Below are 13,746 nucleotides of genomic sequence, written 5' to 3'. Positions count from 1 at the left end.
ATGTGTAATAAAACCCGAGTCCCAGAGACGCCACACTGTTCATTAACCAGAGAGTGAAATGAAAGCAGTTTGTTAGGAAGCGTAAATGATGTGTGAATATTAGGAAGCAAACAGAAACTTCGGGTCATCCCAGTGATAAGCTGCGTTCATCTTGCCGCGGCAGTAGACACCTTCCAGTAGTAAGGACAAAAGAACACGGGACAATTCACAAATGAGAACTGACGCTGGAACTCTCTCCATGGAGCCCTGAGAACACAGAGAAAGACGGTCCCTCTGAACCGGGGTTTGGTCAAGGGACTGGAGATTACTGGGAATAATACCTCCATTTTTGAAGAACAGGATGCAGGATTTTAAAGAAACACGCTTTTACATCTCCTCTGAATGTACCGTCTGCTTTGAGTTCTGAAATAAAATGTAGCGAAAATTTGTACTAGGGATATGTAAATTAAGATACATTGACGGACTTCTCACTTAAAGAGAAAAGTAAAAGGCAGCCTTCCTGTTTCAGAAAGAATATTTAAGCAAACGGCTAGGTTTGTAGCCGTCCTCAACAAACCCAAATGAAAGACGCAGACCAGACTGCTACGGACAAAGAAAACCTTCCAATTTTCAGGCTTTAATCAGAGTTCAAAAATTTGGGTCAAAAGCAGTGAGGTTTAAGTGAAGAGACAGCCAGAAAGGCTTTCCTTTTCCTGAATCTCATTCTTCAGACCAGAAAAAGTTGTGCTTAGTGGAGGGAAAGCCAGTTAAATTGTTCTCAATAATTTTAGAGCTGATTCCTCTAAAAGGCTAATCAGCATTCTCTGCCGGGGGCTGCCGTCCTGTTCCAGACTGCAAGAGTGACTGAGAGGAGAAGTCTTTCTAATGTTAATTCAACAGCCCAAGTAACCAAGTCCAAAGCTCTCTTAGGAGAAGGGCTGCCAAGGAAGTGAGGAACTGCTCTTAAAATGTGGTTACTCACTAGGAGCACTGGGGATGTGGATTTATTCTTGCCAATCATGACCGACGTATGAGTATACAAGCAGCCGAATCTGGGAATACACACCAATAATCTGTGTCCAGAATAAGAGCATAATAATCATTTTCCAATATTGCTGAGAACTATTCTAAAGCTGAAATCAGGAAATTATGCCTTCAAAATAAAACTGATCAGAGCAAACAGAAAAGTCTATTCTTTGCCTTATATTTTTCCATACAGGAAAGTGTTCTCTACAAAATAGCTTGATTCCCACTCATCTAGTTACTCCAGCGCTGTTGTGAACCTATCTATGGTCTAGAATGCTCTCTGGGATCACGCAGAATGCGGCACACATCAAAATCACCCAATCAGTCTGGGGCCAGAGAGAATCTTCCAGGGGAACATTATATCATGAAATGATGGGCCACCCATAAGTCATTAACCTTTCTCCACCCATAAGTCATTAACCAATTCCCTAATTTCATGTGCAACAAATACTAAATTCTTATTCCACATGCCATGAGAACAGAAGACCTCCAGGTAGGGAATTAAGCCAAAGTGATACAATGTTCAAGTAAAATGGAAACAACAGTGAAGTCTCCAATGTTCCCAATTTGTCCCCCATCTGTCCCCCATCTACTTAAATTGTGCATTATCTGCAAGCACAGAAGTTACATCTAGCTTGCTCACTGCTCTGTTCCCACTCCTCGTTTAGTGGTGGCCACTAATAGATACTAAAAAGACATGTATTGACCAATAGGTGTTACATACATTCCCCAACTCTTAGAAAAATGTTTCAATTCAATGTAGGGGGTTGAATAGTGTTCTCCAAAGTTCATGTCCACCCAGAACCTAGAATGTGACTGTATTTCTAAACAGGTCTTTGTAGATGGGATAGTTAAGATGCAGAGAAGGGAGGGTCCTATGAAGATGGAGGCGGACATTGGAATGATGTCAAGGAACGCCTGGGGTTACCAGCAACCACCAGAAGTTAGGAAGAAGCTGGGATGAATCCTCACCTACAGCCTTCAGAGAAAGAATGGACCTGCCCACATGGGGATTTCAGACCTCCTGCCTCCGGAACTTTGAGAGGATATATTGCTGTTGTTTCAAGCCACCCAGGGTGTGGTACTTTCTTACTGTAGCCCTAAGAAACTAGCATACTCGAGGAAAATGAGATCAGTGTAAATTATCAATTCTGTTTATCATCAACCATTCCAATAAGACAGAAGACTTTACATTTTTTAAAAAATTTTCTGGTCTGAAGATGGACATTCTGTAATTTTATTTAACTAGGGTTTGGGGACTTCATAAACCTTCACATAATTAATAAACTCATCTGTAAAGTCTATTCTCACTTCCACAATATTATCCCTTCTTTCTTGATCCTCAGATGATTCTCAAAAGACAGTCTCTCTGGGGCCAACACCAGGACTACCGGAGATTCCGCTCTCTCAGTAACCCCCATCCCGCATGCCCCGGCACACGGAAATAATGAACTTGCTCTAATTCGCACGTTCCCTGGGACCTTGAAGGGCTTCCCTGTGCCCTGTGGCAGAGATAACACGGGTTGTGTGAACCATGCATCTCGAGTCACCTGCCACCTCTGCAGCATGCCCTGGTCCTCGAGCCCCCTGACCTCTGACACATCCCTGAAATCACCCTCTCCCAACCAGGGCCAACTGCCATGACCTTCATTCCTGCTCTTGGCATCTCTCCCTCTTCACTGCCACCATCCAACCTGATGTGGTTACGAGGAAGCTCACGGGGCCATGCCCAAGCTCCCGGTACAGACTTCTGAGAGCCATGCTCTACTGGAAAAATCTCTCCTGGTCTTCTTCTTGTTTTTTTCTTTTTTAAAGTTTGTTTATTTATTTATTTATTTTAGTAATCTCTACACCCAACGTGGGCCTCGAACTCATGACCCTGAGATCAAGAGTCACATGCTCTTCTGCTTGAGCCAGCCAGGCGTCCCTGTCCAGTACATCTCTCTTCCTTTTTCATATGTGCCTAGTTCTCGCCTCTGAGAAGATTTTCCTGACTACTCCATGCATATCACTCCTTGTACCTATTTTTTTTTTTAATCACGTAGAGCCTTCAGAGAGCTTTATTTTTCTAAATCTGCTAGAGTTGGCTCTTGAACAACAGGTTTAAACTGCGTGGGTCCACCTACATGCAGACATTATTTATACTACGGTACTATAAATGTACTTTCTCTTCCTTGTGATTTTCTTCATAGCATTTTCTTTTCTCTAGCTCACTTTATAGTGAGAATATAGTATATAATGCATATATAATGCAAAAAGCATACAAAATATGTGCTCATCGACTCTTTTGTTACTGGTAAGGCTTCTGGTCAATAGCAGGCTACTAGCAGTTCAGTTTTTGGAGAGTTAAAGGTTATATGCAGGTTTTCGACCACGCGGAGAGTCAGCACCCCCGCCCCTATGACAAGGGCCAACTGTAACTAAGACTATTATTTCATTTATCATAGTGAGTTGTGAAGCATTAAAGTATCTACATCACGCACCCCAATGTTGATAGCAGCATTAGCAACAAAAGCCAAAGTATAGAAACAGCCCAACTATCCATATGTCCATCGACTGATAAATGGATAAAGAAGATGTGTGTGTGTGTGTGTCTGTGTGTGTGTGTGTGTGTGTGTGTGTGTGTTGGAATACTACTCAGCCATAGCAAAGAATGAAAGAATGAAATCTTGCCATTTGCAATGACGTGGATGGAGCCGGAGAGTATTATGCTAAGTGAAATAAGTCAGTCAGCACAAATACCATATGATCTCACTCCTTTGTAGAATTTAAGAAACGTAACAGCTGAACAAGCAGGGGGGAAGAGGCAGAACAAGAAATAGACTGTTAACTATGGAGAACAAAGTGAGGGTTGATGGAGGAAAATTGGGAGAGGGGATGGGCTAGGTGGGTGATGGGCATTAGGAGAGCACTTGTTATGATGAGTACTGGGTGTCCTACGGAAGAGATAAATCACAAAATTCTACATGGGCAACTAATATTACACTGTATGTTGACTAACTAGAATTTAAATAAAAACTTGGAAGAAAAACAAATTTAAAAAATGAAGTATCCATATCCCTTACTAGGTCATGAACCTTTTGAAGTCAACAAGTGTCTTCCTTTCTTCCTTTTGTAACCCTGGTATTTTGCATGGGGCCAGCGAGATGGCCGGTAATCAGGAAACACGGTAAACATGGTCAAGGAGAGCATGAAAGTCAGTCAAATAAAGGTGATCAATAATAAACTGCATGACTACAAGCTAGACTTTGCACAACATCTATTTCATCCATAGATGAACCTAAAGTGGAGAAAACAGAAAAATCTGTAGAGCCAATCCCTATGCTCAGAGTTGGTTAATGCCGCATAGGCAGAAAATTGAGTGACATCACTACAGGTTGTCTGGTACGAGGATTTTGAGGCAGTGGTACACTTTCTGAGGACAAGAGGTTCCCCATTCTTGATTATTTTGATTTAAGACTATTTCATGTTCTTGAGTGCCAGACAGATTTGGGGGACTGTTACCTTCCGGTAAGAATGCAGTGACAAGGCAGGCCACTCCTGCCACTATGTTGCTTCCGGCGAAGGGAAGGCGTCGTCCAAAACGTTCAATGGTCAGTAAGATCAACAGGGCTGCGGGCAGCTCCACAACTCCCGAGATGAAAAAGTCAATATAGAGGTTGCCTCCTATAATTCCCAGGCGCATGACGAGTCCTTGATAAACCACTGCGCTTGTGAACCTGGAGCGACATTGAAAGACAACGGAGACCAAGTAAGACATAACTTCGGCCTGCTCTGCAGGAAGGGGCGTGTTGTAAATTCGATACAAGCTTTTGAGCCCATCACAAGTCAGACTTACCAAGCAAACATAAGAATAAGTGTGCACTTCCTCATTTGGGGAGTCCTCACCAGATCTAAAAAGGATGGGTTACTAACTTCCTCATCTGTAACAGTGATCTATATAAGAGAAGCAGATTTCAGTAGCAAATACAGCAAGGCACACCTGCATATTATTGATTTTCATTGACCAGATTCAAAGCCACCAAGTCAAATGATCTGACTGAATTGACCAGGGTCTTCCACGACGGCGTCTTAAAACCTGAGAACGGACAGTCTGATTCCCTAGCCGTTATAAAAGGTCAAATTCACAAAGATGCGGTTGCTGCACGAGGGGCTGTTCTCAGGTGAGTGTCAGCGGTCCTGTATGCTAACCTGCTCTGACTAACCAAGGAGAAAAGGTGTGTTTTAAAGTAAAATACATTCATGCATTTACTAAACTAGACAGAATAAACGTAAAAGTGGCAAAAGCAGGTGGGATCCAAAGGAGTGTTTCTTTATTAAATTTCAACCTGATGTTAACAAATGAGATTATCTTAAATTCAAGAGCAAGCACGGCTCCAAAGGCATCAATTTGCTTTGGTCCATTTGTTGGAATCTAACATCTTTTCGATCCTGGAAAATTCAGCTCATCTCTATTTGGCCATCCAGGAAGCTGGTCTTTTCTTTCATTGCATGGAACAAATATCGCTGTTTGCCTACTGTGTATAAGGCACTATAAAGGAAACCAAGCTGAACAGCAGGTACTTTGTCAGTCACCCCGGCTAAGCATTACACTTAATGAGTCAGACAAAGCTTGATATCTCCTGTCTCTGCTTGCTCCAGGGAAAGTCACACACAAGAAGAAGACTGCAAAATCAACGCCTTTGGATCACCTTCTCTTCCTATGTCTTTCTTCTATCCTAAGACACATATTTTTCATATTTTCACATCTCCTAAATTGGGACATGTCCTACAACTGAGCTGATAAGAAAACAATATATTTAATAATACATAGCATGGATTTTCTTAGTGGTACATAAAATGATGGGTCTTACAATCAATAGGGTCTTAGAGTCAGTGACACAATACTAGCTTCCACGACAGTGCCTGGGGGAGACTGCTAATTGATGCTACCATCCATTCTTTCCTCCTTCCTTTTGATAACAGAATCCACGGAATTTTAGTTGGGCATGTGGCTACCTTGCTAAAGTCACATTTTCTAGTCTCTCTTTCAACTACTGGTGGCCCTTTGATTAAGATCTCAGCAATGAGATGGGAATAGAAGCCATGTACGCAAGTTCTAGATCCAATCCTTTAAAAAGAAGGGGCTTTGCTCTTTATTCACTGCCTTCCCGCTCCTAAGGGATGGAAGGAGATGCTGGTGAACCAGCTTCTCCTAGACAACCTGCTGCAGGTGACAGTGAAGAAACAAGATAACTAGAACCTGGGTCCTGGAGGTGCTCAGAGAGCAGAGCTGCCTTTTAGAGCTGGGCTGCTTACCTCTGGGTGGGCATGTTTGAGAGAAAGACACTTTTTTTTTTTTTTGCCATTATGTTTTTTGGGTCTCTGTTTCAGCAACAAGTTGACCTGTACTCTAAACGAATACAATGCTTATGAAAAACGTTACCTTTGCTGTAAGGCAGGAATACCAAAAATGAAAGAACTTAGTGTATTACAACAATGGATCATTGTGTGGTTGGTTATCGAAATGTTTTCCACAATTAGTTTCTGTATCTTGTCCACGTTAAACTGGTTCACTTCTAAGGAGCATGTAATATTTGTTAAATTCTGGGCTAACTACTTTATGTGGATTATTTCATTTGATTTTCATCAAAACTCTCCGAAGTTAGTACTTTTATCAATCCTGTTTCATAAAAAAGAAAAACAAGGCTTAGGACTTGAAGGATTATAGGGACGGTGGTTGAGCCAGGATTTGAAATCAGGCAGTTGATGGAGATCCTTTATTCTTAATAGTCACATTGCACCATTGAATGTATTAAAGGCTTTGTATTTTAGAAAACTTCTGTGTACCTGATGGTCACCTCATTTTTAAAGAAGGACATTACACACTTGGCCAAAATCTAACCTTCAGTTAAAACGCTCTTTAATGGAAGAGTTGGGTTTGACTGAAGTAATTTAGACCTTAAGCATCTTTAAATTCAAGATCAAAACTGCCCATAGTATGAGGGCAGTTGTCCTCTATGGACGTATCACTTTTTCCAATGAGTCTTCTTTTCACTGACTTATGGGTCTTCCACAGCTCAGACTTGGGTCGGCTTGGCTGTGCTCATTCAGACTCCTCCCTTTTTTCTAGGGAGTCCCTGGTCTCTCTACCCGACCACACATCTGTACCACCGCTCCCCCAGAGCACACAGATGGTGACAATCTTCTCTTTTCTAAAGCAGTATTTGCCACAATTTGTTATGGGTTCTCTTTCACTCTCTCTTCAGTCTTCTTATCTTCTCCCCATAGCCAGGACTTCCATCGACTAGATCAGCCTCTGTACAAACTCGCTTTCATTCATGTCCCGGTGTCAACACCCCAGAGTTCAAGGGAGATCATGTATCATATATTTCAAGATCTCTGGTCAATTCAGGAACATAACTTGACATTTAAACACTGTTGTAGACTGTTCAATTACTGCGGTTCTTATCTCTAGCTGATCAAATAACTGGCATCTCTTGCTTTCACATTAGCTCTGCAGATGTCACTTCTTCTTGATCGTGATCTCCAGGCTGGTTAAGTTACTACACGACCACAGAATTATGACATGCTAGCTTTTGACAAGGCAATAGAGGTCTACTGGTCTGACCCAGAGATTGGCAAACTTTCCGCAAAGGACCAGATCGTAAGTACTTTTGGTTTTGTGGGCCCTATAGTCTCTGTTGGAGCTACTTAACTTTGCCATCAGAGTGTGAAAGCAGCCATAGATGGATACACAAATGGATGACTGTGGCTGGATTCCAACAGAACTCTGTTTACAAAAAGAGGCAGCAAGGCAGGTCTGGCCCACAGGCTGTAGACTACTGAACTCTGCACTAGAGGGTTAGAGCTGCAGGAACTTAAAATATTCTTATATCTATCACAGAGAAGAACAAGGTGAGGCACAGGAAAGACAAGTATCTTACCCACTGAGAACGCACAGACAGTAAGTAGATGAAGCAGGAGGTTGACATCTAGGTCTGTATCTTGCTAACCACTATGCTCTACTGTGTCTGCAGTATGCAGAGTATAATATTTTTTTTAACGTTTAAAAAATATGCTTGTATATTAATAGTTCTCACTGGGTAGTGGGATTATGGTGGTTTTTACTTTCTTCCTTTTTGCTATAAATATTCTCTTGAAATTAAAATTTAAACTGGGAGTACTTTTCCTAACAAGAAGAACTATAGCTCACCTTTAAAGTAATGGATTTAAATGAGACCTTAGTGTACCTTTTTTGTGGTTGGCTCCGTGTCATTCTCCCTTTCTCGTTCTTAATAGAACCCCCACGGTGCACTCCCCCCTTCATCAATTCCCATTCTCAGGGGAGCTGATTCTGTTTCCAGTTGTAGGGGAGACCTTGTTACCTAAGGGTAATTCTACCCTCTGTGCCAGTGACTGGCCATGTGACCCAATTTGAGCCAATGAGAAATAGGCATGAGACCCAATTTGAACCAGTGAGACATGGTCTCGAGAAAGTCCTTCACTGGGGTGCCATGGTGGCTCAGTCAGTCAAGCATCTGCTTTTGGCTCAGGACATGATCTCAGAGTCCTGGGATCGAGCCCTGCATTGGGCTCTCTGCTCCAGCGGGGAGTCTGCTTCTCCCTCTCCCTCTCCCTCTCCCTCTCCCTCTCCCTCTCCCTCTCCCTCTGTGCTCTCTCTTTCTCTGTCTCAAATAAATAAATAAAATCTTTAAATAAATAAATTTTTTAAAAAAGTCCTTCACTGACCTTAAGTCAGAGGTTCCTGAAGGAATCTTCTCTCTCTACCCTCAGGGAATTAATGAGAAAATGGTGGGCTCAAGTAGAACTCTGCCGCCAGCCGATACCCAGGAGGGAATCAGTATGAAGACGAAGCCACCCTGTCAGCAGAGTGGAGAGGGAGAAAACCATGGCTTGATGGGACTGTTGAGACCCAGGTCTAGCCAACCCCAAGAGCTGCTGTAACTCTAGAGTTCCAGATACATGAGCCAGGAAATGGGCTTACTGTCTAAGCCCATTTAACTTGGTTTTCTGTAACTTGTTGCCAAAGGCAGAATTAACTGGAGAATTCAGTCCAGAACAATGCTTTTGCACTAATAATCGAATATTTTAGGGAAAATTATTTTGTATTAAATAATTAAAATAATTGCTTGAGTGTTTCAACTTACTCAGTAAAAATATTTACTATTAGTTTTAATTTCAAAGTTTGAAGATTTAGACTCAAGCAGTCACATGATCTCGGCTCTCCCAAAACACAAGTTTAATGCCTAATACATATCCTCTACCAAAAGAATATGAAGTAGTGATAAAACCAAAGGTAATTAAGACCATAAAAACCAGTCTTCCCTGTCCAGTGAATGAAAGGATTAATAGTACTTCCAAGCAAGTATGTATATTGCCAATTTAAGAATAAATCCAGCTGGTTTTTGATTTACTGACATGTTCTCCACAGTGACGCAGATATTCTGAAAGACGACCCACTTTCTGGGTGTCCAAAGACCTTGAGAGACTAAGTGCCGTATCTCGGGCTGGAATGCGGCCAGTAAAGTCTTGGCGACTCATGTGCGGCGGCTGCTGAAGCTATTATTCTTCTACAACTTCTAGCTCTGTATTTTGAAATTAAGCTGTGTTTATTTTCTGTTGCCAAAGGGTTAGCAAATTTCACTTACTCTGAGTCGGATACAAAAGAGTAGAAAGGCTAGATCAGGTTATTATATATACATACTTCAACTTGCTTTATTGAAATAGAACTTTCATACAATAGAAGTCGGCAATTTCAAGTGTACGCTTGCGTGAATTTTGACTAATGTGTAGGGTTGATGAACCACCACCACCACCACCACCACCATCACGATACAGACCGTCTCCATTATCCTCAGGAAGTTTTCTCCTGACTCTACAGTCACCCTCTCCCCCCACTGCTAGCTCCTGGCAACCCCTCCTCTGCTTTTTGTCGTTACAGTTTTGCCTCTTCTAGAATTTCATGTAAATGGCACTATACAGAATGTTGTCTCTTGTATCCAGCCTGGTACGATATTCTGTCATATGTTTATGTCATCTAAGCGGTGTCTGCCTGCTTCAGTCTGGAGCAAAGGAAGACTGGAAAGGCTCGTGGTAACACTTGTGTGTTTGGAGTGTTGTTGCCCAGTGATGTCACTCAGAGGAAAAGGTGTTCACAGGTAAGCTGCACACGTCGGTTTCCTGATGTTTATCCACTGAACTGATTGCTATTTGTCCTAGCTGTCTCCTAATGGTCTTTTAGTTTTCCCAACACTTTTATGTTACATTAACAGTGATGTTGCTCCTGTTGAACATGTACTTTGTTCATTGTTCTGTGATTAATCAAGCCGCACGTACCACTCTTCCTGGTGCCTTTCTGAAACCTCTTTTCCAGTTGACATTTTAATTTAAATCACCAAGGAAGAGAAAGACATTATAAATTCCAATCTGTTCTAACTACGGTGTTTGAGAGCTCCCCCGATGTGGGGTTGGTTTCTGGTCAAGAAGGACAACCAGCCAGGATCAGGCCAGAGTCACGGGCTTTTGCTCAGAATGTTTTCTGACCGGCACGTGACTTCAACTCGGTGAACCTTACTTCTCTCATCAGGAGGGTGAGGATAGCAACACTTACTTCACTAGTCCTTTGAAGTTTCCATTGGATAACCCCTATACATCCACACCCCCCCGCCACACACAGTAAGAGCTCAATAATGGAAGCGGTCAGCATTACTACTGATTTTGTATATCATTTCAGAGATACGTTACTTCCAGATGATGATTCGGTTGGCACTTTTTTATCTTTTTAGTTAGTAAACTGTAGCTGATGCTCTCGCCTAAGGGGAGATGCTTTTGAAGACACCCCAACATGAATCCTTCTGTAAAGAGAAGAATGTTCATTGTGCCTTTTTTTTTTTTAAGGAATGGATTTCTTTTTATACTGGATTTTTAAAAAGTATACCAGGTATATTTAATGTCAATGTGGCACTGTTGATCTCCCAGGCCTTAGGCCGGATAATTTTTTGTGAATGTCCACACAAGCAAAGGATGCTTAGCAAATGTGTTCCTCAAAGTGTCCACGGTCCACACGTCAGCAGCGTGGCCATCGCTTGGGGGCTCGTTACACACACCCTAGCCCAGATCAGGGCATCAAAATCTTCCTTTTTACAACATCCAAGGAGATTTGTGTGAGAAGCACCGATGGTCAATGAATTGGCCTGCCTTAGAGCTGACTCCTAGTGTTTACTCTTCCCAGGCTGAGATGGAAGAGGAGTCCTCCAGGCTTTGGAGGAAAGACTACGTTCTGCAGAGCCTGCCGGGGCAGTGGGGGGACAATGTCAGGCGGCCACATCTCTAGCCTTGCAAGTTTACCTGGCTGCTCTCGAGAGCTGGATTTTTCATCCACTGCCATATTTCACAAGGAAAAGCAAAGCCGTGGACGAGAACAGGGCACTTCTCTGGTCTTGAGTCCAACCCTGTGATGTAATCAATTTCACCAGTTCCCTACAGTTCTGTTCTCTAGAAGTCTTTCATCTTCCAGAAACCAGGGAGAATCAAATATTACTTGGGGACTTGGGGCTCACTGATCTGGAGGACCAGGGGCCATCTTCAAAGTTCAACTATCTGCAGGTCTTTCATACAAGCATGAGGGGCTGGAAGATACGGATGGGCAGGAGGAAGTCCACTGGTGACTGCTGGGGTACCCATGCCCTTACCCGCCACGTTGTGCACGCCCCCATCAGTGAGACGAAGGTCGGCACCAGAAGTCCAAGGGTAACAGTTTCACATTATAAAGCCTAGGCTAGCTTCTGGGTGGTAATGGTGCTACCCGGTATCCATAAAAGAGAATTTGTCAAATAACCCATAGTGCTTTGGGAATTGTTAAAAACCTCATTGTATTTTGAAACAAGAGTAGATAAAATATTTACCATACAGGGTTCATATGACAAAGGAAAAATCCATATTAAAATTATGATGAATATCTGCTGCTTAGTATAGTAGTTAAAAACAAATCTCGGTCACTAGACGAGGGCCATCCGATAAAAATAAAGCCTGAGTTACAGAGTTCAGCTTAAATTTTCCAGAAGCCACATTAGAAAGGGTAAAAGTAAACAGGCAAAATTAATTTTAATAAATGTTCCATTGAATTCAATCTAACCAAACTATTACCATCTCAATGTGTAATTATTATGAAACTGAACGAGATTGTTCATGTGCTCTGTGAAATCACTATGCAGTCCGCTCTTCTAGCTCATTTCAGTTCAGACTAGCCATAGTTCACGGCTCCGTGGCTGCCCATGGCTAGGGCTACTCTATTGGACACAGCGAGTCCAGAGCACCTTGGACCCAGCCAGGTCTTCTGTTAGGATGCTCTGCAGAGAAGATATTTATTCCATTCGTTTGAGTCTGGCTGGAAAGCGTCCCTCCCGGCCCCTCCCCAAGCAGGCACGCTGCCTAGAACAGCAAAAGTGCATCCATCTCGAGGTCCCAGGAGGGATCCAAAGTGCAGCCTTAATATTAGCAAAGGTTAACGGGTTGCAGCTGTGGGTCACGTGTTGGAACATTTCTTCATTTCTTAAAAACAAACTGAGAAAGGTTTTTTGGGGGGCGGGGGGAGAAGTGTTAAAGTAAGAGAAAGAGAAAGAAGAAAAGGCACTTTCAGATCTAAAACTCTAACCCTAAAGTCTCAGAACCTGGGGGGGAAACACCAAAATGTGCTGTTAGGGGACTGACTTAGAATGTTGGGAACCCCGGACTGCATCAACGTCAGTGACAATTACTGAAAAAGAAAAATTCCAAATAGCACATTTTAAAGGCTGTTCAGAGCCTCACACTACAGTAGCATGCTCAGATACATGACTTGTTAGCTCAACGAATACGCCAATTGAGTATCTGTAAGTCAGTAGGTAACCAAGGATTTCTTTTAGAAGAGAGGGAAAAAGCTAATGAGTGAATTAAAGGAAATCATCTGATAAGTCACAAATAAAAAGCCCAAACCACAGGCTTCCACTTAGCAGTTTCTTAGCATCATTTCTTTTTAGTCTTCTGGACGTTTCCAAAATGGTTTTAATCACAATGCGGTCTTGAACATGACAATAACAGGATATAGACTCGGGAGATGGCAGTTCTCCTCACTGGCTGGGGGGATGCTGGCCACTAGGTTTGTTAGCTGTTGCCCTTGCCAGCCTTCTTTCCCAGGCTTTCAGGTTTGCAGGATGCCAGTAAAAAAGCAACTTTGCCCAGTTAGATTCCTGGCAGGTGTCTTTCTGCCCGGGCCTGTGAGTGTAAGGCACTCACTCCCACCCCCTCCTTTGGCTTGGCAGCCCTTTCTGTGCAGGTCAAGGTCAGCTAGGCAACATCAGGCTCCATCACGCAAGTGCCCAGGGCCGCGGTAATGGGGCACGTCCAGGACAGTGTTTTCAGACAGCCTCCTGTATTTGTGCCAGGGGACCGGGCCCCTCTCCTCTTTTCCTTCCTTCCGCCCTTCCCAGCCTCTGCAAGCAGGGATTGGGGTCCCTACATAGCCCCCACGTGCTCCCAGTCTGCTTGCTTCTCAGGCATCTCTTCAGGGCGTCTGTCTGAATCCCTGCCCTGAACTGGCCCCAGCCTGCTGGCTGTGCCCAAGGAGAGGCCTGGCCGTCCTTCCTCTGCCTCCATGTCCCTGTGCTCCTGGGATTTGTCCCCCTGGGCATGGCCTTCCTTTTGCTCCCCGGGGGCCCCTGTCTCTAACAGGAAACGGGTCTTCGTAATTTCCACTATATT

At 43.2% G+C, this 13,746-nt stretch overlaps 1 protein-coding gene across 1 annotated transcript in view; it reads right to left on the bottom strand.

Annotated features, from left to right (window-relative positions):
• SLC22A3 (solute carrier family 22 member 3) overlaps positions 1-13,746 on the bottom strand; it is an 86,529-nt gene that overhangs the window by 10,080 nt on the left and 62,703 nt on the right. Inside the window, exons 6-7 of the mRNA XM_040628027.1 lie at positions 4,844-4,941; positions 4,510-4,724 (exon numbers count right to left, since the gene is read on the bottom strand). Of these exons, the coding sequence (XP_040483961.1) occupies positions 4,510-4,724; positions 4,844-4,941 (313 nt within the window). The remainder of the gene's footprint in view (positions 1-4,509; positions 4,725-4,843; positions 4,942-13,746) is intronic.

The sequence above is a fragment of the Ursus maritimus genome, unplaced genomic scaffold (genome assembly GCF_017311325.1).
Source record: "Ursus maritimus isolate PB19 unplaced genomic scaffold, ASM1731132v1 scaffold_13, whole genome shotgun sequence".
In the NCBI taxonomy this organism is placed as follows: Eukaryota; Metazoa; Chordata; class Mammalia; order Carnivora; family Ursidae; genus Ursus; species Ursus maritimus.
Note: the sequence above shows the minus strand (reverse complement) of the source record. Positions and strands in the feature narration are given on the sequence as shown.